The following is a 22,943-nucleotide window of genomic DNA, read 5'->3' as shown; positions in this document are numbered from 1 at the left end:
TTACAACTCAGATTTCAAGCAACTTAAAAATTTTTTGAGTGTTTAAGACTCATTCTAGTGCAGTGAGCAAACAGTGGGGCTGTGAAAACAGGACCAGGAAAACATCATCATCCTTATCCATTTGCTTGAATCAGTGTTTAAGTGAAAGAGGAGAGTCAGCACGCTATCTTAATACTTCAATAAGATCTATAAATCAAACACAGTTCCTACCAAGTGTAGGTGGTGGAGGAGCAATGAAAGGGAGACGCACAACAAGGAGCTCTGAAGGACACTCAGCCTTACCTGGTGTACACATGACTTGGCATTCAGAAAAAACAGCTCTACTGTAGTTTTGTCCTTGAGAAAGGAAATGCTTTCAATGTAGAACCTGAAAATTAAAAACAAAACAAAAAAGAAACCAACTCTCAGTTGCTTTCTTGAATAGGTTTCATCTTCCTCCCAAGTCACTTTATTTCCTCAGTGTTTTGTTCTCCAGCAATAAAATAGCACAGAGGAACTATGAGCTACTGCACTTAATTTCCGGCCTGTTAGGAGAGAACAGCAGAAAATCACAGGCTGATAGCACACAGGGAACAGCAGCTCCTGGTTCAATAGATCCTGGATATCTGATGACTTTTCAAATGAGATGAGAGCTCTGTCTAACGCTAAAGGAGCAAAGCCCATCCCTCCTATGCAGATAAAGCCACAGCAGTGGAAAAGATTAACTCCAAACGAGGTGCTGCAGGTGGGACAGCCAGCCCGGCACTTTGCTGGAGGAGAGGGGCTGGCAGCCTTGCAGGACCATCTTCCTTTCAGGAGGAAAGAGCAAAGGTGTTAATGAGAGCCATTAACCTTGCTCCAAGCAAGCAGGGAAAGGCAAAAAAATCACGAGGAACGCTTTTGGGTCAGCTTGATCCATCCTACTGGCAATGGGAGCCCCAAAACCAGGGGCTTACATGGAAGGGTTGCAACTGGCTCAGCCTTAAAGACACTGCTCTGCACAGCGCTCACTGCCTTGGTGCTCACTGCCCTTCTCCCAGCCACAGCTTCCTCTTTCCAGATCATAGGTCAATCACAGAAGCACAAACCAAAGTGAACCCAACCAAACTGCTGGTTACTCTGGCCTAGCCAAGGTTGGCAAATGGGTCCCCAGTTTGTTACAGAGCTACACCAAACATCACCTATTTTGCTGCTGGCAAAATCACACACAACCTGCCCGTGTGCTTCTGTGACTCACTCGGGGCATCAAACCCAGCAGTGCTGAGGTGCATTAAATGGTGCAGAGAAAACACATCTATAATTTGAGGAGCATGGAACTGCCAAGTCAGTTTAAAGAGAGACAAATTTGTGTGAAGGTGGTCCTGTCAATCCTCCACCCCAAGGCTTTTCAATGCCTTGCCCCTGATAGCAGGAGGGTTGGATGGCCAACACAGGGCACACAGCCCACTGTGTGAATCAGAAGCAGGTCAAACCCTCCTGCAGCCCCGTGGTGCTCTTAAGGCTCCTCACAGCCTCAGGCTCCAGCCACTGATCTCCTGGCATGGATGGTTTGCAAGACATTGGAAGAAGCCCACAGCAGCAGCACGGAGCATGTGGTAGGGAGCAGTGAAGCTGGGACCTGCCACATGTGTTAGGAATGTTTGCAGTGTTTATGCTGTGGCTTGAGAAGAGTGATACAATAGTAATTGTTTTAATGTTTCACATTCCTACAACATGTTCCATCTAATTAATTTTAAAGCACTTTCCAGAATGCCTCTGAAGATAATTTACCCATTTTACAGGCATGCAGCCTGTCCAAGGGGCAGACCTGAGGCCAGCAGCCTGCCTCAGACATTTGAAAGGCTACTTTACCTTTCCATGACTCACCTTTCCATGTGAACTCTTGGAGCCTCAGGTATTTTCACCCTCTCTTGATCACACCTGATATATTTTTTTCCAACAGCTTTGCTAAATTTTACTTTAAACACCCTTGAGTGTTCCTCTCCAGAAATGCAGAGCAGAGGGCAGGATCCTCACCCTTCATCCTTTCCCATCCTGTTGCCAGACCAGCCCTTCACAGTGTGGACCTTCCTCAGCCTGGTAAAGCCTCTTTCCCTCCACTGCACCAGAACGTGATTTTCCTCAACTAACGACCTCATTTGCACTTGCAGTTTCTTTCAAACAGAGTCAGACATGGCTGATTTACCCTCAGAAGCAGGACAGTACCCCTGGCTCTGAAGAGAGGCAGCTCCCAGTCACTGCTGGTACAGAGCAGGAGCCTGTAGGATCTATGGATTTAGGAAGAGGGCCGTGGGGGGCACTGCCCCCTGCCCCAGCCATGTCCCTGTGCTCTATTTCCTCCATGGTACAAGCTGTACATTCTTATCACCCCAGTACAGATGGGGAACACTGGACCACAGAGATAAGGATGTTCAGGGGATGACAGGCATGTTTGGAAACACCATAAAGCGTACGTCCTGCTTTTATTTCCAAAGCTGTCAGCATCCTTGAAACTAGAATGACGCTTCTGTAAGTCCTACATCTGCATTACAGAGCCCTTCAGCTGTGTGTTCCATAGGACAGCTTCCGTGACTGGACTGAGTTTCTGCCAGCTGACAATAATTAAAAGCCTCAAAGGATTATCACATAGTTCCTTATGAAACAGCAAAAGCTCAGAGATGAGAAGTGATGAAGAAAAAGAGGGTCATAACCAGGAATCTGGGGATTCCCCTATTTCCAGTTATGCTACTGGAAACTGTCCAGTGCAGTGTCAAAAGATGCTGGGAACTGATTCTGCTGCACACTTGCCACCGGTCAGGAGAACAGCAGCTCAGTGCCCTGCCTCATTACAGTTGTGTCTCAAACTGAAGCAGTATTCAGTATTTATTCTACTCATGGTTGAGCCGATTTCAGACATTCAGAAGGAATGGATGGCACAGGAGGGCTCATCCAGGCCAGGGGACACCCTGCCCCTGCAGCAGCACCCACTGGGGTCACGTCGTGCAGGGCTGGAGCCCATCCAGCCCAGGGAACATGTGCCAAGTTCTGGGGCTTCTGCCCACACCCTCCATGCCATTCATCGCACACCCAGCCTTGCTTTTCCGCTCAAGACATGGGCACATTCAGCTGTAAGTGTGTACTTTCAGCTGCTCTCATGGGAGTTTAATTAAGGAATAGGCTATGACAAGGTAAATGTGTTCACACAAGATAAGTGTCTGAACTAACCACCCAGAGCCTTTGCTGAGGAGCAAAGGCCTGGAGTTGCTTCCTTAACCAAAAAGTTGTAATAGAGCAGAGAGCTGCAGGTTTTGAAGTGGCTTTTCTGCTGGAATATCAATTTTCTACTGATCTGACAGTTTCTGCAGTGCAAATTATTTCTATATGCTCCTCCTTCTCCTGCTCTGCATCTCACTCACCACCCACCTCCTCAGGTCCTAATTGCTTGGTTTGTATCTCATGACCCCAGAGTAGTCAGGCTTAAAATTTGGCTTCTGGAAGTTGATCTTTCCAAGCCCACTCCTCACACGTGAACTCTTGCCCAGGTCTCTGCACACCCTGTCCTGTCGAGGACCATTGTGCAGTAGAGAGGGCCAAAATAAACTCCATCAGCCAACAGCGGGAATCCCAAACCAAGAAGTGCTCAGGTCACAGGATTGCCTTCACAGCTCTCTTGGGCAGCCAGAGGTTATGGCCTCCCAGATCCTCATCAAACAGTGAATATTGTGAAGAGCCCTTCATCTCTTCTAAAATGTTTGCGGTTTTTTTTTTCTTTCCTATCAGAAAGTGTGGAGGGGAAGAGGAGCTCTGAATGCCATCACAAATCAGCACGTATTCAGCCAAAACAAAGTGCCACTTGTTTGCCCTGTTCCCTCGATGACCAGGGCATGGGGGATGTGATGAGACAACGGTGCCAATCGACCCAGCTACACAAGAGGCTCTGCCTTGGAAGTGCTTCACATAATTAAGCACACAAGGCACAAATTTACCAAGATCTGCAAAGCAAATGAGGTCAGTCTGCTCTCATTTTCCTCATAGACTATAAGGAAAACCAAAAACTCTAACAATATTAAGAATATGATTCTTTTCTGCCTGCACAGCTCTGTTTCATAGGACATGTTTTTTTCCAGGCCCTTAACCAGCAGAGCTTTGCCAGCAACAGCCCTAAAGTAATGCAATTACATTGGCCAAAATCATCATTTTGTCAGGGATTTCATTCTCTCCTGAGGACTGGTTAAGCTGTGAAAGCAAAGAGCCATCAGCAATCCCTTTCAAGTACAGACAACCCCTAAGTAAATAGAAGGAAAAAACTAAGTATGATTGTTTAAATAAACTGAATTACAATTTAGCACACTTAAAGACAAGTCAAGCAAAGAAGATATTTAAAATATGAGGTTTTGAACAAAACAAAACCAACAACAACCAAAAAAAAAACAAACAAACAAACAACCAAAAAAACCCCACCAAAAAAACCCAACAAAACTCTTGTAATAATGTCCTAGTAACAGTTTAAAAAGTAGCAGGTTCCAACTTACTTCATTTAATAGTTAAATACAAAAGAGAGCAGCACTTATCCAGGACCTAATCTCCTTCTAAAAATAACACTTGGCTTTGACATTTATTTCCTTTATCAAATCTGTAATCAGTTCTTTTAAACAAAAGCCCCTGGTGATAAATAAACCCAAGTGGTAATGTTTTCTTGGTGGAAACAATTACTCACCTAACAGCAAAATACAAAGTTGCTGGCCCTGGTTTCTTGGGCAAGTCATGGTCTAGGACACGATGATCCAGCTGCAGCCAGACACTCTGACCTCTGTGGAAACAGGTTGGGGAGAAGGTGAAAAACTAGGATGGGTGAAACACAGAAACGGGTTCTTAGTGCTCATGTTTACTCCAGGTGTTACTTTTAAAAGTTCAAGATTCAGCTCCAAAGAAGACAAACATGTCATTAAATTATTTCCTTTTTTTTCTCCTAATTTTCAGATTTTCATACAATTCACTTTTGTTCACGAATGCTCTTTGGCTCTCAGTGACTTCCACTGACTTTCTACGTCTAGTGGCAGAAATGGGTCTGATCCTTCTGCTGCATGGAGATGGCTCAGCTCTGCAGTTCCATCCCCACCTCCTCCTATTCTGCCCCTGCCTCGGCACAACAAACCCCTGTTTCAGGGCAGAGGAGTTTACCAGAGGCACCCCTCCTTAAACCAGGCAGTTCTCTCTGCAGTGGTTTCTCTGACTGAAATGGGAATCAGCCAGAAAGAAAACAAAAAGTCCTCCAAAGGCATTGCCAAGCTGTGGCTGCCCCATCCTTAGAAGTGTTCAAGGCCAGGTTGGACGGGGCTTGGAACAACCTCATCAAGTGGAACAAGATGAGCTTTAAGGTCCCTTCCACCTCAAATCAGACTATGATTCAAACCCCAATAACCTCCCTGAGGACTCTGGGGAGCACAGAAACCTGTGGCTGCCCCAAAAGGCTTGCCATGGGTGCCCTCCAGAGGCCACATGCTCCCTTCCAAGCACCCAGCCCTGTGCCATACACCCAAGGCAGGCTCTGGAATCCCACTGGTGTTTCTGGGGAAGCCAACAGCTTTTAGGTAATGCCCTGGGCAGCACTTTAAAGCTCACTGGGAAGGAGTGCCAGCAGCCAAAAAACTTTTAGAAAAATTTCATGGCAGTTCTTCCAGGGGAAAAAATAAGCCAAGTGCCAACAGCGTCCTCAAGGGATTTACAGAAGATCTGGAAGAAAGTATTTTCCAAGAAGTGAAGGGACAAGGATGTGGCAAAAATATTCCAGGGATAGCTCAAAATGAGAGTGGCTGGTAAAAATAACACAGTGTTGGGTCAGGGGCCCAGAGCAAGCGGCTCCCACCAGCTCCAGGAACACCAGCCCTGTCCTCAGGGCCAGTCCTGCACCTGCACATGGGATCTGCCTTGGCAGGGTGGCCCCAAACATGGCTCTAACATGATCTTTAGGGGAGGCTTTCATCCAGGACTCCAGAAAAAGCAGCAATGGAGAGCAGCAAGAACTAATGTTATTCCCATTAGAGAAGAAGAGGTTTATTTATTTATTAGTGCACAACTCCATGTCCCCACTGCCCCAAGCAGCTCTGCTCCAGCTTTTTTGGGGGGAGCTGAAGGTAACTCCTCTGGAGACACTGGCCCTGGGGAGCAGACTCCTGCCTGTGGGTTTTGGTCCTGCACCCAGCAGATGTGGGGAAGCCACGTTTCAGTGCCACGCTGACAGATGAGCCTAAACACCAGCTGGGATTTCAATTAACCCAGCTGACTCTGGGTTCATGCCATGGAAGCAGATCTCCCACAGCACCCTGGAGCCAAGCATCACACCCAGCCCCAGCCAGAGGAAAGCTGTTTATGGGAAGGACTAACCTCATATTTTGCTGCTGCTTGGGAAATTTGGGTTTAAAAGACTCGATAAGACATTTGAAATTCAAGTGCAAAGCAAGAGGAGCAATTCATTTTGAAAAAAATCAATGCAAAACTTTTTTGTTGTTACTAAAAGTGAAGAGGAGGAAAGCTGAGGATGCTCACAAGGGAAATTACCACTGAATCATTTTTTTCAGCTTGTGAGACAAATATGAAAAGTGAAAGCATCAGGAAAATATTTTGCAAGTATTCTCTGGTTTGTGCCCAAAAGATATTTTCCAAATATTTTCTATTTCATGCCTTCCCCTTTCCTCAGCCAAGCACAAGGTAGGAAAATCTTTCTTTTTCAAAAAAGTCATTCTTCCATCACACCAAACTGCCATGCTGTCAGAGATAAGGTTTCACATTGCAATAATCACACAGCTGTCTAAAATAAATGAACATACTTACGTATCATCGATAAAGGTTATCCCAAAATACTCCTTTTCTTTCAGGTTGAAGTGTGAGGCCACCAGATCCAGTAACTCCCTAGACAAAAGTTTGGGCTATTGAAAGAATAAAATTCATTTCAGTCCAGGCTTTTCACGTAAAATAAAACTTTTCTCTGCAAATACTGACATTTAAGTACACATAGCCACGTTAAAACCGTGCTGGACAATTCAATACAGAAGTGGCTCCATCAGAGTCAGGGTGTCTCTGTGGAGTTGTGTGGAGCATGGCGAGGCAGTTCTGTACTTAATCCATGACATTAAGCTGAAGGGCACAGGCTTTCCTTTTCCTGGGGGAGAAGGCAGCAGCCCAGGCTTTCCTGCACTTACAGCAGGAGAGATTTTTCAATTGAGAAAATACTCTATTTGAGAATCTCATGCTTTGGGTTCTGTTATGGGAATAAAACATCCTCAAACCCACAGACTTTTCTTCCCACCTAAATGACTAAAAAAAAAAAAAACATCACCACAAGGGACGTGTTTAATACACTTTGTGAATTTTGGTGAAAGCAAAAACTGAATGCAGAATTGATGGCATATTATTTGTTCACCATGCACAGGGAAACCCTCCTGCTATTCCAAGTCTGAGGAAGGGCCCATGTGCCTGAGCATGCCTGTTTATTGCACTTCTGTGACTTACTCTAGTACCCAAAAGAGCGAGGTCTGTACCTGAACCAGCAGCTCCAAGTTCCTGTCATCGAGGAGATGCACCTGGCAGTGCCGGCCCTCTGTCATCTGCAAAGACAACAACACAGTCCTGTCAGGAAGGGCAGAATTCCCAGCTTTCCTGGCTGGCACCAGAACACACACAGCTCGGGGACAAGGACAGTGTGGAGCAAGTGTGTAATCTGCAGGGATAAGGGAATTGACTCTGTACCTGAGCCAAGCATCTTTCTCCAAGGACTCAGTCTGGGGAGCTGCCTCAGCACTCAGCTTCAAGCTAGAATTAAGGGTGCTTAGCAGCACTCAGGATCAGATAAAAAACAACACAAATGCTGTGAGAATTAAACCTGAGGATGAACCAGCCTGGCCAATACCACAGCTACAAGCAGCAGCCACGGCTGTTTGCTCTGGTGAGGAGCAGACGACCAGGGACCCATGAAACCAAATCTATCCAGGTATCAGCGCACATTTGGTCCATTGACCTCGCGTCTAGTTGAGATGGAGTCTCTACAGCATGTTAACATTTTCCCTTGGATAACTTCCATGAAGCCTTAGAAGTCGTTGCCTCCATAAAATTCCTATATAGGTGCTGCACACGTCAAGAAGGTGCTTGAACTGCATGATTACGAATGAGCTTTGAACCTCTGATGCTATATCTGAACCACCTATTTTGTGTCCCATTTATCTCTTGCAAACAAAGTCTCTCTCTTTAAGAGGTGAGCAATTCAGAAATAGCTGCACATTATGCCCTCTTAATATCTGCCCTTTGAAATCTAATACATTACGATGAGAGCTTCTACATTATTTAATATCTGTTCTAATTCTGGGCCTTTCAGCAGCTTCAGTGAGGACCAGCTTTGCAGTGAGGACCAGTCTCTGGGTGAGAGCTGGTGAAGGAAACCTGGCTTTTATATTTATTCTCCCAGCCTCAAAGTAACTCATTTTCCCAACAGCACAAGCTTCTCGTGGATTACAAATTGTGAGCTGCGAGCAGAGGCTGGGGCTGGTTTGCTTAGACAGGGGCTCCCAGAGGGATTTAACAGCAATGTGAATGGTTTCTCCTTTCACATCCCTCTGGCTCGGCAGGGACAGGGCTGAGCTCTAGTGCCACCAGCACCTCTCGTCACCTCCTGCCCTGGCATGGTGCACACCCAAAGCTTACAGAGACTTAAAAATAAATGCAATTTATACATGACTGCAGTATAACTGAGGAGACCTCCCACCTCCCCCCTGCGCTGCCCCCGTTTCATCGCGCGGCCGTTTGTGCAGGGCGGGCTGCTGAGACACAGCCGCCTCTGTCACCAGCCAGCCCGTCAGCCCCAAGAACCCAAATTAACAAAGCTTCATTGTTTCAACTAATTGAGCTCATTTAGACCAAAAGCCGAAGAGGGAGTGCCCTCCTGAGGAGCTCTGCAAACAGGTCAGAGACGACCCATTTGTGGGCACAACTCTCTCTAGTGTCTGGGAAAAACTGGGCTGCAGCATCTGTGGCACCAGCACTGGCCACGTACGGCACTGCTAAATATCACATCGCTCACCAGAACAGCAATACTGGTACAAGGACAGTTTGCAGAGCAAGTCTAGCGGAAAGAAATTCCTTCCTTTCCTTTTCTCCCACTGCTGTGAACAGGAATTATTACAAAGTGCCAGATGCAGAGCAACACGTCGTGCACACAGGAGTGCAGAGCACAGGCTGCATCATCCCGGGACAGCAGTGATGATCTCCATGCAAAAACACAGCTGCACCCCTTGGTGCTGCTCCCTGCAGAGGATTCACCCCCCTCATGCCCTGCACTCCCAGCGCTTCATCCTTCAGGTTCTGGAAGCAAAGCTGCACCATCCCAATTCCAGCTTTCCAGCACGCTCCCTGAGACTTGTCAGCTCTCCAAACACACCACCTAGAGCCGCTAAATCCATTATGATCCGATCACAGGTCCATTTGTTCCCGAGAGCTGAAGGTTTGTCATCACACGCTCGTAACTAAGTCGCATGTTACCATCAATTAATCATTTCATCAGCGCACCCTTCAAGGTGGAGCATATTTCTGGCTCTGACACACTGTTACCAATCTGCCCCTGTTGCGAAGTGTCTGATCCAATAGTGTTTTTAAATTGTTCCCCATCTGTTGCTCTGAGATAGCACGAGGGTTGCCATTATTTAATTGCGAGCTGCTTTAGCTTTCACCCAGTGAAATCACATTAATCACTTCTGACTGTTTTAATTGCCTCAGTTGTCTGTTGTTAAGTAAAAAAGGTTTCTATTATAGCAAACACATCCACAAAGCCTTGTGCTGAGAAGAAAGGAAGGTAGCTGGGAGGATTAAAACAAAAGAAATACCAAGTATAGTCTCTGCTTCTATTCAGCTGTCCAAGGTAATTGCAAAGCAACTCGAAAGTAATTAAACCTTATGACACCCCTGAAGATAGGCAAGATACAATTATCCCTGATTTTATTGATGACAAAACATAAGGAAACAGCTTAGAAGTCTGATTTACAGATATAGATACAGACAACACTTAGTACCTGGGACTCCAGGAATCTCATCTCAGAGATCATACAGCCACTTCCCAGAGTACTGGAAAGCTCAGCCAAGAAGAGCAGAAGATGTCAGAGTGCTCAGTGACAAAGCGCCCTGAAATGCCATTGCTGTGACAAACCTACCAGCTCCCACCTGTATCCCCAGAGCTCTGTGTGGCCAGGGGCTCGTGTCACCCCAGGAACACTCTGTCGCATGGTGGACACGACAGCAATGTCCAGGGCCATGAAATGCCTGTTGCTGGCTGTAGCCCCAAGAAGAGAGGGGGGCTCTGGAGCTCCTTACCCTTGCTGCTTGCATCCCTCTGCCCCCCCCAGCCTATGCCTGCACACCTGAGAGCTACATCCCTACTCAGATGCCTTCACCTGGGCTGAGGCACAACGTGGGTACTCACTGTGTGGCACCACAGCCTGGCCAAGGGACGCCAATCTGCCAACGCGGTGACCAGCTTTGCATCTGCAGGCTCCAATCCCTAAGCAAAGTGGTGTTAACCCGGACAGTCCAAGCCCTTATCCTCCATCCTGCTGACCCAAGACTTCAGCAACCAGCACTCTGGTTCCTGCAGCTGTGCAGGAGCTCACTCCAACTATCCACACCCCATTCCTGATGGGGCAGAGAGCACTTCACTTGGCTTACTCCATTCTTACAAACACAATCAGAAGCAAATCACTCCCAATTTCCATCACAGAGCAGCACAAGCCCATCCTACACCAGGAATGTCGCCCACCAGAGAGGTCCAGGAGACAGCTCTCCCCCCACATGGAGCTGCCCCCCTGTGCAGACAGGGCTCTGATACACAAGGCAGTACTCACATTTCACAAGCCTTTTTTGTACAGGAGGCAGAACCAAAAGCTTCAGAGGCTGTTGCAGCTCCAAGCCCACCTCACAAGCTTTGGAGTGTCAATCCCCTTCCACCAGCCCTGGATGGTCCCAGCACAGTGACACAGAGGTGTGACATGACTGCAGTGCAGCAACACCACACACTCCAGCACAGGTATCAACAGTCAGGTCCCCTCCTCTCACCTGAAGAAGAGCTGGAGAGCTTCATGAAGAGAACTTCATCACCATGCACGCATAAGGATTTTGGCCCTGGAAGAGTGCCTCCAGCTCAGTGACTGGAGACCCTGAGCTCTTGAAGCCAAAGCAGCAAAGGACTCGTTTTTAATTCCCCCAGTGACACTGGTGTGATTTATTTCCCCTCAGCACATCCGCTCACAGGCCCGTTTCCTCAGGCTCTGGAAGAGACTCATCCTGGCTCCCTGGCTCTCAGGGCTCTGGGCTCCTCAAAGACCCAACACCCTGGAGCCCTTGCTGATACATTTTCTTTCATCTTTAATTCAGGACACCTTGCTAATCTGAACAATGTAATTGATTTTCTATGTGGCTGGACCAATCCATCACTGTCTGGCTCAGTCAAGAGCTGGTGTGAGCAGTCTTGAGATATATATACACACACACACATCTGTTTTCAGCTTATTCTCATTGATTTTGCATTGTTTGTACAAATGAATTTTGCTATATTTTAGCAACATGCCCCCAAATTGGTCTTCCTAGTAGTTATTTTTAAAAGCTTTGCTAATACTTAAGCAATTATCCAGTAAAAGAAGTAGCAGCACAAAATTCATGAAGCATCCCTGTATCTCATCTCATTCCCAGTATGAAATTAGCAGAGAGGCATTACACAGTCCTATTTTTGGCAAAACCATACTGGATACTGGGTACTTATTGCTTCCCAAAGTCACTTTTGTGCTCTGCACACAAGTAAGCAATAAAAACTCAAAAATGGAGAGGACTGGAAAGGAGACAAACACTGTCCAATGCAGAAGTAGTTACATCAGAATACTGCAGCTCTCCTAACTCACAGGTAGTGGGCTGTCAGCAAGAATCTGATTTACCCAAATCTTCAGTAAAAAAGGCAGATAGTGACGGAAAAGAAACACACAATTCTCAGAATATCCATGTGTGGAAATTAAAGCATAGGCTGAGACTGTGATTCTACACTGCAAATTAACATTATCATAAAGGTTTCATATAGCTGGAAGAAGCAACATTTTGCCCTCCATTTTTTGTGACAAAAAATAAGAAATCCTCCATCTAAAATCATCGAGGTGGATTTTCTAAAACATCCATCCTTTAAAAAGAAAAAGAAATCAACAAGGCAGAGAGAAAAAAACTACTTCTTGGCTACTTAAACCAATTCCCTATGATATCCTGAGCCTGAATGTTTATTTGGGAAAAAAACCATATGCAGGATATTTATGCTATTTCTCTTGGACAGAAACATCCTCCCTATTCGAAGCTGGTTGTTACATGCAATATTTTTAGACATCCATGTGTGTCATCCAGTTAGGGAAAAAATAAGAAAAAGAAAAGAGTAATTAGACAGGGTGTAAACAGGAAATCTCAAAAAAAAACTTGAGCCAAAAAAAAAAAAGCTGTCAGAATAGCACATCTCCTGAAGGGCAGCTTAGGAATGGGAATCGTGAAGGGTTCAAGTCAGAAGCAAACCCTCCAATGTGTTGCTTTTCCTTTCAGGACAGATTTCTCCTCCCAGAACTGGGCAAACTACAGAGAAGTCGCTTGGCCATATCTGTCACTGACTTCTATTTTAAAGCCTTTTTTGTTCTAAGAAAGTCTGGAGTCTTCATTCCCAGGGAAAGCCAAAGAAAAACAACAAAAAAACAAAAAACAAAAACAAAACCCCCAAACTCTCACAACTCTTTGGACAAAGAAGGAAGGATTATACATAAGCTGCACATAATTAAGACAAAACTGGGAACTATTTCTACCACTGAAATACCACTGTGGTATTTCTACCACAGACTCAGAGGTCTGTCCATGCCTCCCAGCTGTTCTCAACTGGGGACATGCCACGATTTGGGCTCAGCAGCCCAAGTTGCAGTGATGGGTGTGACCTGCCCAGGGACAGGGTGGTTGTGCCAGGGCCCTGCATCCACCTAAATAATCATCACCAGAAGATTTAAAACCAACTCCCACCATCCAGCAAGGCTTCACACCTTTAACACCCTGAATTCCATGACAAGTCTTTTGGAAGGAGTAAACCTTTTCACCCAGTTCTCCCCTTCCTCCTAAGATAAACCCTTTTGTTCAGACTGGGTGCTGCTCCTGAACACCCAAAGGGCTCTGCCTGGAAACATCTGAGTGTGACACCAGGGATTCAATCCCAGCTGCACTGAACTATGCATGTTATTTCCATAAGCTCCTGGTAGGGTATCCACGAGAAATTAAACTTCACTGGCAGGTGAGTAGCTCCAGAAGGTATTTTACAGGCAGGAAAAACCACCTGCACTGATGAGAGAGAAAGGGGAACCATTCTGACTAAATAAATGGCCAGCACACAGCCTTAAAACTGCAGTTTTGAAAGTGAGAAATTGGATTGTGGTGCATCATTAGTACATAGCTTATAAAAATTGGCTCATTTATTCCTGAAACAGGCACAACACTGTGGCTCAAGCAGTCAGAGCACTGAAGAAAATCCTGTAGATAACAAAAAGCCAAAGAGCAATATTGCCACGTTGACCCAGCCTCCACAAAGCCTATACCATGAGGGGGTCCCAAAATTCTTCCATCCTGCTTTTGGCCAGTGACTCAGAAGCAGCAGCACCTGTTTTGCAGGTGCATGAGCCCAGAGAACAACCTGAAACTTTAAAGGATTTCATCTCCAAATCCCAGCCTGAGCTGCAGTTAACCACCTATAAAGCATCACCAATAATTTCCTGTCAGGGCTTTGGTTTTTTTATCCAAACCTCTCTTCTGTAAATCATAAGCCTATAAGAGATTTCAAAGATTAATACTGAAGCCCCTACACTGACTTCAGATTTTCACTGGCATTTAGGTGGGTTTTTTCCTTTGGTCCTAAAGGTGTGTAGGATCAGCTCCTCAGCTGCCTCAGATCAGCATTGCTTCACTGACTTTGGTACAACCAGCTAGCTTAGGTCTGGCCCCTGAACGCGCATGGCCTGATCAAAATATGAAATCAGATGCAAGAATGTATTCCAGCATGGAGCTTGCCCTAACTAGGCACATCTAAAGAAAATAAAAGCCTTCGCTTTTCCTTCTGGAAGGAAGGGGCCTGCATGCAGCTGGGGGGAAGAGGGAAAAAGTTATAATGGTTTAAATGACCTCAGAGTTTCCTGGTGTGTCTGTTGGGAGAGCAAAGCTTCATCATATTCCAGCACTTGGAATCACTCAAAACTTTAAGGAACAAGCAGAAAAATAACAAACAGAAGTTTGGGTTTATACCAGCATTTCTAAGGAAGCTTTTTAAAGGATCTGCAAAGGTTTCCAAAAACACTATGATGCACATTTTGTGGAGCCTGTCTGCAGCCCACAGGTCCTCCTTGACCAATGTAGGTGCCTGTCACCCAGTGTCCCAGGGTGGGAGGTGCTCAGGGGGAAACAGATGAGGATTAGAAATGCTCCCCTCTCCCACAGGTGAAGATCTGGGAAACACACCCCCATCCCACCCCACTGTGTGCCTCTCCACCACCTCCTTTGCCAGAGAGGGGTGCGTTGCAAGAGCTCCCAAGTGATGCCTCTTCTGCATGGCTGCCCTCCCCTTACAGTGTCCTGGACTCACAGCTCCTCCTGCAAAACACCACAAGTCACTCAGGGCCCAAAAACTCAGGTTTTCCCAGTCTCTGCTCACACCAGCCCAGGTAGCCAGTGGGTTCCTGCCAAGGCACAGAGACACAATAAACCCACTGTGATGGCAATGGCAGAACTTCTATCAGCTTTACAGGGACAGACCATGTCTCCAGACATACTGCCTCTCCTTCCTAATCTTTAAATAATAAGGAAATCCTGGCTTCAGTGTAGTCAATTAATGTTGCCATTAATTTTAATAGGGTCAAGATTTTGCCTTAAATCATTTGTTATCTTACTATTAACCTTTAACAGAAGCCAGTATCTGCTTAATGTTAAATAGCCAGTGATGCACTGAAGTGACTGGCTACATCTTTCACCCTTTGTGCTATGGCACGATTGCCCAAAGTTGTGGATGCCCCATTCCTGGACCTGTTCAAGGCCAGGTTGGATGGAGCTCTAAGCAATCCGGTCAAAAGGTGTCCCTGCCTGTGGCGGGGGGGTTGGACCTGGATGATCTTTAAGGTCACTCCCAAACCAGGCCCATTCTATTGCATCTCACCAGCCTGACTCCAAGTGCCACCCTCATCATTCCAAAGTGCTGCAGAGCCCACCCTGGCTCTTCACATTCCCATCCCTGCTTTACCCACAGCAATTGCAGGAACTGTACAGGGCCATTCCCAGCCTTGGTGTTCTTTCTCAGGACCAGCCAGGCAGGGACAGATGACTGAATGACACGTACAGAAACGATGTTTCATTTCTCTCCAGCCTGCCTCATCTTAAGTGCAAGTTTTGCACTTTGATGCCCCTTTGATGATGCTTTACATGGAAATGTTGGCTCTGCTGAAGTTTGGCAGAGAGTTAGAGATAAAACACAGTGTCTGGAACAGGGGGCTGAGAGGCTCCCTGGGTTGCATGGCACCTTCCTAAAATAGCCATGTGAACTGGAGATCTGATGAAAAAACTGGCTCCTGCAGAGCATCAACTGACTTTCATGTAAGCCCCACCAGCTGAGCCAGTGAAAAAGTCTGGCAAACAAACAGCTCAAGTGCTCTCCCTCACCGCAGGCACTCTGGCTTCGCAGGGCCAAGTGCCAGCACACTTTCCATGCAGTTCTGCTTTTTCCCATTTATTCTATTATTTCCTCATTGCAGGGGATGGCAAATCTAAGGGACTTAATTTTCTCTATTGATGGTTTGTACAGGATGACAGACACAGCCTCTTGTGGTCATCAGAAAGATCCCACTCATTGGAGCAGGTCGTGCAGCTCTAAATCTCCTCCTCCTCTCCCAAAGTTCTCAGAAATAATGATGAGCACATTGCAATAAAAAAAACCCTAAAATTAAAGAGCAGTGATAAATTAAAATCCAGGGAATCAATTAATTCAATCATCCTCAAAATGATAAATCCAATATTCCAGCCAGGAGATAAAGCCCTTTGCCAAGAGCAAAATATAAGCAGGAGAGTTGCTGCTTCCTGCTCTCTACCAGGAGCATGCAATGTAAAAAAACTCACCCCTCTCCTCCCCACAAGGAAATGTTGCAGGGTAGATGCTCTTCCTGATGCCACCCATGGTTGTTTCCTGTACTTGCTGTTGCTCCAGCCCACGTGGGGCTGCAGGAGATGTTCACCCATGACCTGTGCACGCTCCCATGGCAGGAGGCAGAGGGACAAACTGCTGCAGAAAAGCCTTCCCTGGCTATGCTGGCCCCAGACTTTCCAGCTGACAATCAGCATTCAGGCAGCATTTCACCTCTCCTGACACTGCCAAAGGCCACAGGATCTCACTGGCAGTGTTATCACAGATGCTGAGTCCCTCTGACAGAGGGGGAGAGGTTAGCCATCCTCTTGAAAGAACAGTCCCCTTGCTGCATGAGTATTCTCCTTAAAGGTGTCTCATGCTGAAAACTGAAGTGTTTCTCAAACATTTCACAAGTGTTGATGTACCATTCCTATCACTTTGCAATGTATTTAAAACAACAACAAGAAAGGAAAAGACAGGCAACTCTAAAGCTACAAAAAAAAAAGAGGAAAATTAATAGGAAACAATCAGTACAAATATCAAGTCAATGAAATCCAACATCTGCTTTCCTTGGCAGAACACAGCTAATAAATTTGTGTCTGGTGGAGACATACTTATCACCAGCAGTGCTGAGACACTGCAGGCAGGTCATTACCGCACACAAGCCCATGGTGATGTTTTGTTCCAGTGCAATCTCCTGGGAATTCAGAGGAAAAAAAGATCCTGTGGGATCAGAGAGCTTTCCTGATGTTCCCTGACAGAACAAATGCACTGGCAGCCTGGGGAAGGACACTGTGTGGAGGCAGCAGCATCCTCTGTCCTGGACGAGCAGTGCCCACCATGGGGCAGGACTGGACATCTGCCCTCCCATGACCTGTTCTGACCTTCACTCCTCAGCCAGGAGGCAAAGCAGTTAAGAAGCTCCTGCTTCTTTGCTTAAGTCTCTACAACATGAATCTCAGGAGATATTCTGCGTAGAGCTTCTGGCAACTTTTTCTGTGTTTTACCCCACCCCAGAAGCCATCCCTGACCCACCTGAACAAACTCTGCTTTCCCTGTAATGGGAATAGTTACAGAAAACTAAAAAACACCCTTATAGAGGGGTTTCCCATCTCTAGAGACCTGCATCCTACCCTTAATGCCTCTTTGCCTCTCCTGAACCCTGAAGACTTCTCCCATCTCTGGTGGCTTCTCACAGGATGCTCCTCTGTCCCCCCCCTACACCACCTCCAGCTCATCCCCCTGGGTTGGGTTTTTGAGGGAAGGTTCCCGAGGCAGGAGACACAGGCAAAGCAAGCTCTGACCAAATATCTGCCATCCTCTCCAGGCTTGTGCTTATCCTACTCCTGGCCTTTTCCAGCCACTCATGCTTGGCAGCAGACCTTCAGGAAACCGAGATGCCAATCTTGAAAAGACATTAGATGAGAAGGAGATGAAAAATAATTTTAAAAAAGGCTATAGCTCAAGTCCACCTGCATTGCCTTTGAATCTATAACTTTAAAAATCCTGAGCCTTCTGTAAGAAGTCAAAATAGCAGGCAGTGGGCTGGAGCAGGCAGGGAGCAGGGCTTCTGTGTGGTAAGGAGAAAGCAAGCCCAGTGCCAGCACCTTGCCAGGCACTCAGGGGGGCTGATCTGGGAGGCTCCACACTCCACTTTTAAAGCAAAACAAGTGTCTTGGATCACAGACTCTTTCTCAGCAGCCGTTACCCAGCTCCATGTGCACTGCTGCACCTCCAGCCAACCTCTTCACAAGGCTTTTTTGGGGGGTGAGAGGGGTGGGGACCTTCTGAGGAGACATTTAATAGTTGCATGCTGAAAGGAGTTACTGTACCAGGCTCCGACTGCCTTTTCTTGGGACTCATGAATCTGTGCTTTGTTCGGGTTAAGTCATATCTCAGAGCAGCCTATAAGAGTAATCTCTGAAAAGAGGTTCTCTATAACAAGAAGTTATAGACCTGCTCTCCAGCTACAGCAAAGTTACCAGAATCCAGCATAGATTTAGCCCTTTCCTAAAGCAGCCAAGGCAGCACTTACAACAAAGGCAGGAAAAAGCAGCTGTAAATGCTGGGATAAACAAACAGCCCCTTATCTCCACAATGGAGTGCAAAATAAATTTTTATGGAGTGATCCTTCAAGGCAAAGAGAAGAGCAAGCAGAAAGGTTTCAGCCTGTACCACCCAAGTACCCCAAAACAAACTCTCTTTGCTCCGTGCTGCTTTCTGGCTGCCGGTTCTCCTGCACTCACAGCCCCGAGTTCTGCACAATGTTTAACTCGGGGGCACGCTTGAACAACACTAAACAACATTATCCGCCACTGCTAAACATCAAAAATTAAAATATAGCCTCTTACCTCCACGTCACACACCCTGCTGATTTAAAAGGACTGAAGAAACTCAAGAAGTACTCACAGCGTGCATGTGCTAAGCCTTCATGTTTTCTGTACATTCAAGCTGGGGGAAGAAGGGAGACACGATCCCGGGCTTCTTCCGTTGCCATATAATCTGAAGGAAGTGACCTTCGCATTTGTTGCTTTGATTACAGATTCAGAAACAAAAGCCCTTCCACTGTGAGTCAGGGGACACAAGGGGTTGAAATGTGATTGTTAAAAATGGAGGCGAGCTGAGAAAGCTACAATTGCAGGGTTTTTTCCTTTGTAATATTAACCCCTTTATGGTGAAACAAAACCAAGTTAAAAACCAGCAGCTACCAACTGAAGGCACATCACAGATGCCAGTCCTGAGGCAGTGACACCTTGGTCCCTGCCAGCCCCTGCACCCCAGTACACAGCCGAGGAGCCCCACACCAACAGCTCTGTGCTCACTGGGGGCTGCCATCACCCCTCCAGCTCTTCCACCCCACTCATCCAGGAGACAGAAGGGGCCTTTTCCTTAAAATTTAGCACAATGAGAACTTCAAGTCACTCCCACTTTCAATCCCTTGGAGCAAGGTTGAGCCCTGCAGCAGCAGGAGCCTCTCTGACCCATCTGAAGGGATACAGGAATGGAGATAACCAGACCTTGTCTTTTCAGCACATCCACCCTCACTTCACACACACACACACACCTCCACAGACCCTCCCTGCAACAGACACCCCCAGGTACAGCGTTTCACTGGATTTCTCCCAGACTTCTTTCCAAAGCATGGGTTTGCTGTCTCTGATGTGGGTGCTGCCCTCTGGAGAGGGAACTAGGAGTGCAGACACAGTTTATTCCCTTGGACATCAATCTGAATTTGTTCTGGGGTCAGGGCTGGGCTCCACGAGTGCACTTTGCTACTGGTAGAGATGCAAGAGCAAGTCATCTACCTGCTGTTCTGCTGTTCCCTTTGCAGGCTGTTCTCTGTGTGCAGAACTCCGAGCTGCACTTCGTCTCCCTGATTTCTTCTCCTCTGACACATCAACCCGCAAGGCTTCACACACCTCTAGGCTCTGACACAGCAGCACTAACTGTGTAATTGTGCCAGGCAAACAACTATGTAACACTGGTTTCACTGCAGACAGAAAGAACAGAGAACTGTGCACCCAAATCCAGGAGGCTGCAACCTCCAGAGCTCCAATGTGACCTACAAGCCTAGTACACAAGAGGCACTTGATCTCACATCTACACTACTACATGCAGCTACTTCAAAATCTAAAATACAAATCTGTTCCTCTTTCACAAGCACAGCCCAGGATCATTAATTTCCTTTTATGTGCTGTGAGGACGGGTACCCAAGGTTTTAAATAACACCACTGACTCACATCCTCTGGCCACACAAATTACAGTAAGAAAACTGATGCCAACAGAACAACCTACTCCAGGACCACAGCAACCAACATGGGCTGGGAGAGCATCACAGAACATCAACAGAGCACAGGAGCACCAAAACAACCTCACCTGAGAGCAAGAACAATCTCTTTTGTTCAGTTGGATGCTCTTATTCAGTTATTTATGCTCCTAGCTGAGTAGTCACTATGAACAGAGAGGACAAACTATGAAGATCTTTCCACCCCAACTTTTATAATCCAGGGATCTGTTTTAATAGAAAAAAAATAAGCTCAACACCTGGAACAAACTAATTTGCTTGTGTCAGAATGGAAAGCAAGAACCACAGGGTCAAACTTTTGAAAGCAACACTTCAGAGGCACAGCTCCTACTTCGTAGAGGTTCCAAGCCCTCTTGGTCCAAATAAAGTCCCCCAGACAGGAGGCTCTGTGTACTGAGTGTCTGAGGCCAAGAAGGGGCTCCACGAAGCTGCAGAGCACTGTGTAAACCAAAAGCCTTCCCAACCCTGCTGGGGAGAGAAGCAGGGCTGGTCCACCCGATCACACAGTGTGTCATCCCAGATCCCCTCACCTGGGGCTGCCTTTCTGAATTACCATCAACCCAGACACCTCCAGAGGGCAACTTGCCCCAGTTACCCCAGACACCTGGGATGCAGTGAGATGCCAGAGGTGTCTCACTCTCCTTGTTTAATTCAGAAGAACTAGCTTTGATCAAATATCCACCTTTTAAATAGCTGCAGACAGAGAGTTGTCTTTTTTCCCCAAAGTTACTTTGTAAAAGCCAACATTCTCATAGTCATGAGACTACAAAAGCTTTCCAAGCAATATCACAGGTTTCATAAAAAAAACATTAGCTGGCCCCACATCAGGCAGGAGGGTGCCAGGTCAGGTCCAGCCAGCTGGTCCAGATTGCACCAGCAACCTAAGGGGTGGCAGCCCAGACAGTTTTGGGAGAGGATTTCAGAGCAACAAACTTGCATTTGTCTCCAAAACACAGACTCCAAAGCCCCAAAAATAAGACGGAAAACAGACAGTGAGTCATGTTTCCTTAGAGAAATGACGTGAAGGTTACCTGGGTGGTGCCAACTTCTGCCCTGCTGGGATAACCACAGGGATGGGAATAGCTGGAGGAGAAGAGCACGGCTGCTCAGGGGATCCGGGGCTCCCAAACAAACACAGACCTGAGCTGTGTAATTCAGCTGTACAGAAAACTTGTCTAAATGAGAAAAATTAAAAGTTTAAAAGAAATACAGTGCACCCATAGGAGGTGGGAAGCTGTTGGGAGTTGACCAGGGGGAAGTCCCTGCAACTCTGAGGCCCCAGAAGAGCTCCGAGCTGGGTTTGGGGATGGCAGTGCCAAACCTCAAAGGGTACACGACCCTACAGCAAATGCAGCACACCCCAGCCTCTCTGATAAGGTGAACAGATGCAGTGTGCTTGATATGAGAGAGGAATTACTGCCACTTTCCCTATGGCTTAGCAAACACCACCGTTCACACCTGCTAAGTGTGCCTGCCCAACCAGATTCCATGTGGGCTTCATCTCCTCCAACATACTTGCCTTCCCTAAACAACTGTGGCAACCAAGCATGTCCAGTCCACTGGCAGCCAAACAACTCCGCACTCAGCACGACAGGGTCCTCTTTGCCTAGGGAAGCCACACCTTTCTGGAAACACTGTTCCCCTCATTCTTTTTCCCACCTATCTCCAACCTCAGTTTTCCTCTCCCACTGCACTTCTGCTGCCTTTTTTTCCTACCTGTTCACTTTCCCACACTTTTTCAAGTTTGTGCTCAGTTTGGAGTATTGGGGGTTTTAACATAGATCTGAATGGAGTCAAGCTTATTATTTTTTTATTCCTTGGTCTCTCCCCTCTCTTTCCTTGCTCGCACAGCATGTGCTTCTCATGCTGCGTAATTCTTGCACTACCCTCTCCCACTCTTCCAGCTTAACTCCCATCCTCTAGTCCTTTGCCTCCCTTGCCCATGCACAAGCCAGTAAGCAGCCTGCATGAGACACCAACAAGCATGGCTTTCTCCAAACCACACACACTGTGCCCAGCCACCTCACCCTACCCAAAAACCACCAGCCCCACAAAAGGTAAAGCCAGGATGCTCAGAAAACAGCACATAGCCAGTGGTGCCATGGGCATAAGTGCTGTGTGCAGTGACTTCACCATCACTATTCCCTGCTCTGCCACCACCTGTGCCCAACAGCAAGTGGGGAGATGCACAGTGGGGCACCCATCACTTGGACACCCATCACCAGCACAGCACCTACTCCACCTCAGCTGGAAAAGCAATCACAAATGTCACAGTCTTAATCCTAATGTTGCTTGGACTTTCAATGATGGCTTTTAATGGCTAAAACCAGCACATTCAGGCTCTTCTCAGCATTTTGATGACCCTTACTCTCCCCATCTCCTTCCCCAATACACCAATGATGCATGTTTAAATGAATGACAGATCAATTAGTGGGGAAAAGTGTACATGTGTATTTGTGTGTGGGAGGGTATTTAAGCTAATATATTCCAGCACTGATAGCTTTATCCTCTTTGCAGTCCCTGAGAATGAACTGACCTCCATCTGTACAGAAGATTAGTAGAATTACTAATCACTAATTATGACTCAGAGGTTTTAAGAGCAATGCAGACTGTACAAGCATGGCCTGATTTTTAGAAAATGAGGAGACAAAGATAGCACAGCGTTATTTTAAGCACATGGACTGTCCATCCAAGATCACAAAGCACTGCACTGACAGCGCTTGCAAAAGAAGTGACAGAGAGCTAAACACTCAGAAGGACAAAAATTAAGTATGTGCCTGAAACACTTTCAATTTACCTTTTCACATGGTTCTTGTCCAGTCAGAGAGAGCTCACCAGCCTCTCTGCACAAGACCAAACTGGAGATTTATCCAGGCAAGCTCATACAGTGATACCTTTGTACAGGACTCTGCTTCTGAGAAGTGGTGCCAGCGACATTCGAAATCTAACGTATTTGTGAGCTGCGTCAGATTGAAGAAAAAAAAA

General features: G+C 46.7%; 1 protein-coding gene across 1 annotated transcript in view; it reads right to left on the bottom strand.

Annotated features, from left to right (window-relative positions):
• The window catches only part of FRMD4B (FERM domain containing 4B), an 82,370-nt gene that overhangs the window by 53,434 nt on the left and 5,993 nt on the right, over positions 1–22,943 (bottom strand). The window contains exons 2-5 of the mRNA XM_027723028.2: positions 7,497–7,562; positions 6,790–6,884; positions 4,676–4,768; positions 283–367 (exon numbers count right to left, since the gene is read on the bottom strand). Of these exons, the coding sequence (XP_027578829.1) occupies positions 283–367; positions 4,676–4,768; positions 6,790–6,884; positions 7,497–7,562 (339 nt within the window). The remainder of the gene's footprint in view (positions 1–282; positions 368–4,675; positions 4,769–6,789; positions 6,885–7,496; positions 7,563–22,943) is intronic.

Source organism: Pipra filicauda, unplaced genomic scaffold, assembly GCF_003945595.2.
Source record: "Pipra filicauda isolate LSUMZ 115617 unplaced genomic scaffold, ASM394559v2 scaffold63_size3267554_pilon, whole genome shotgun sequence".
Lineage (NCBI taxonomy): Eukaryota > Metazoa > Chordata > Aves > Passeriformes > Pipridae > Pipra > Pipra filicauda.
Note: the sequence above shows the minus strand (reverse complement) of the source record. Positions and strands in the feature narration are given on the sequence as shown.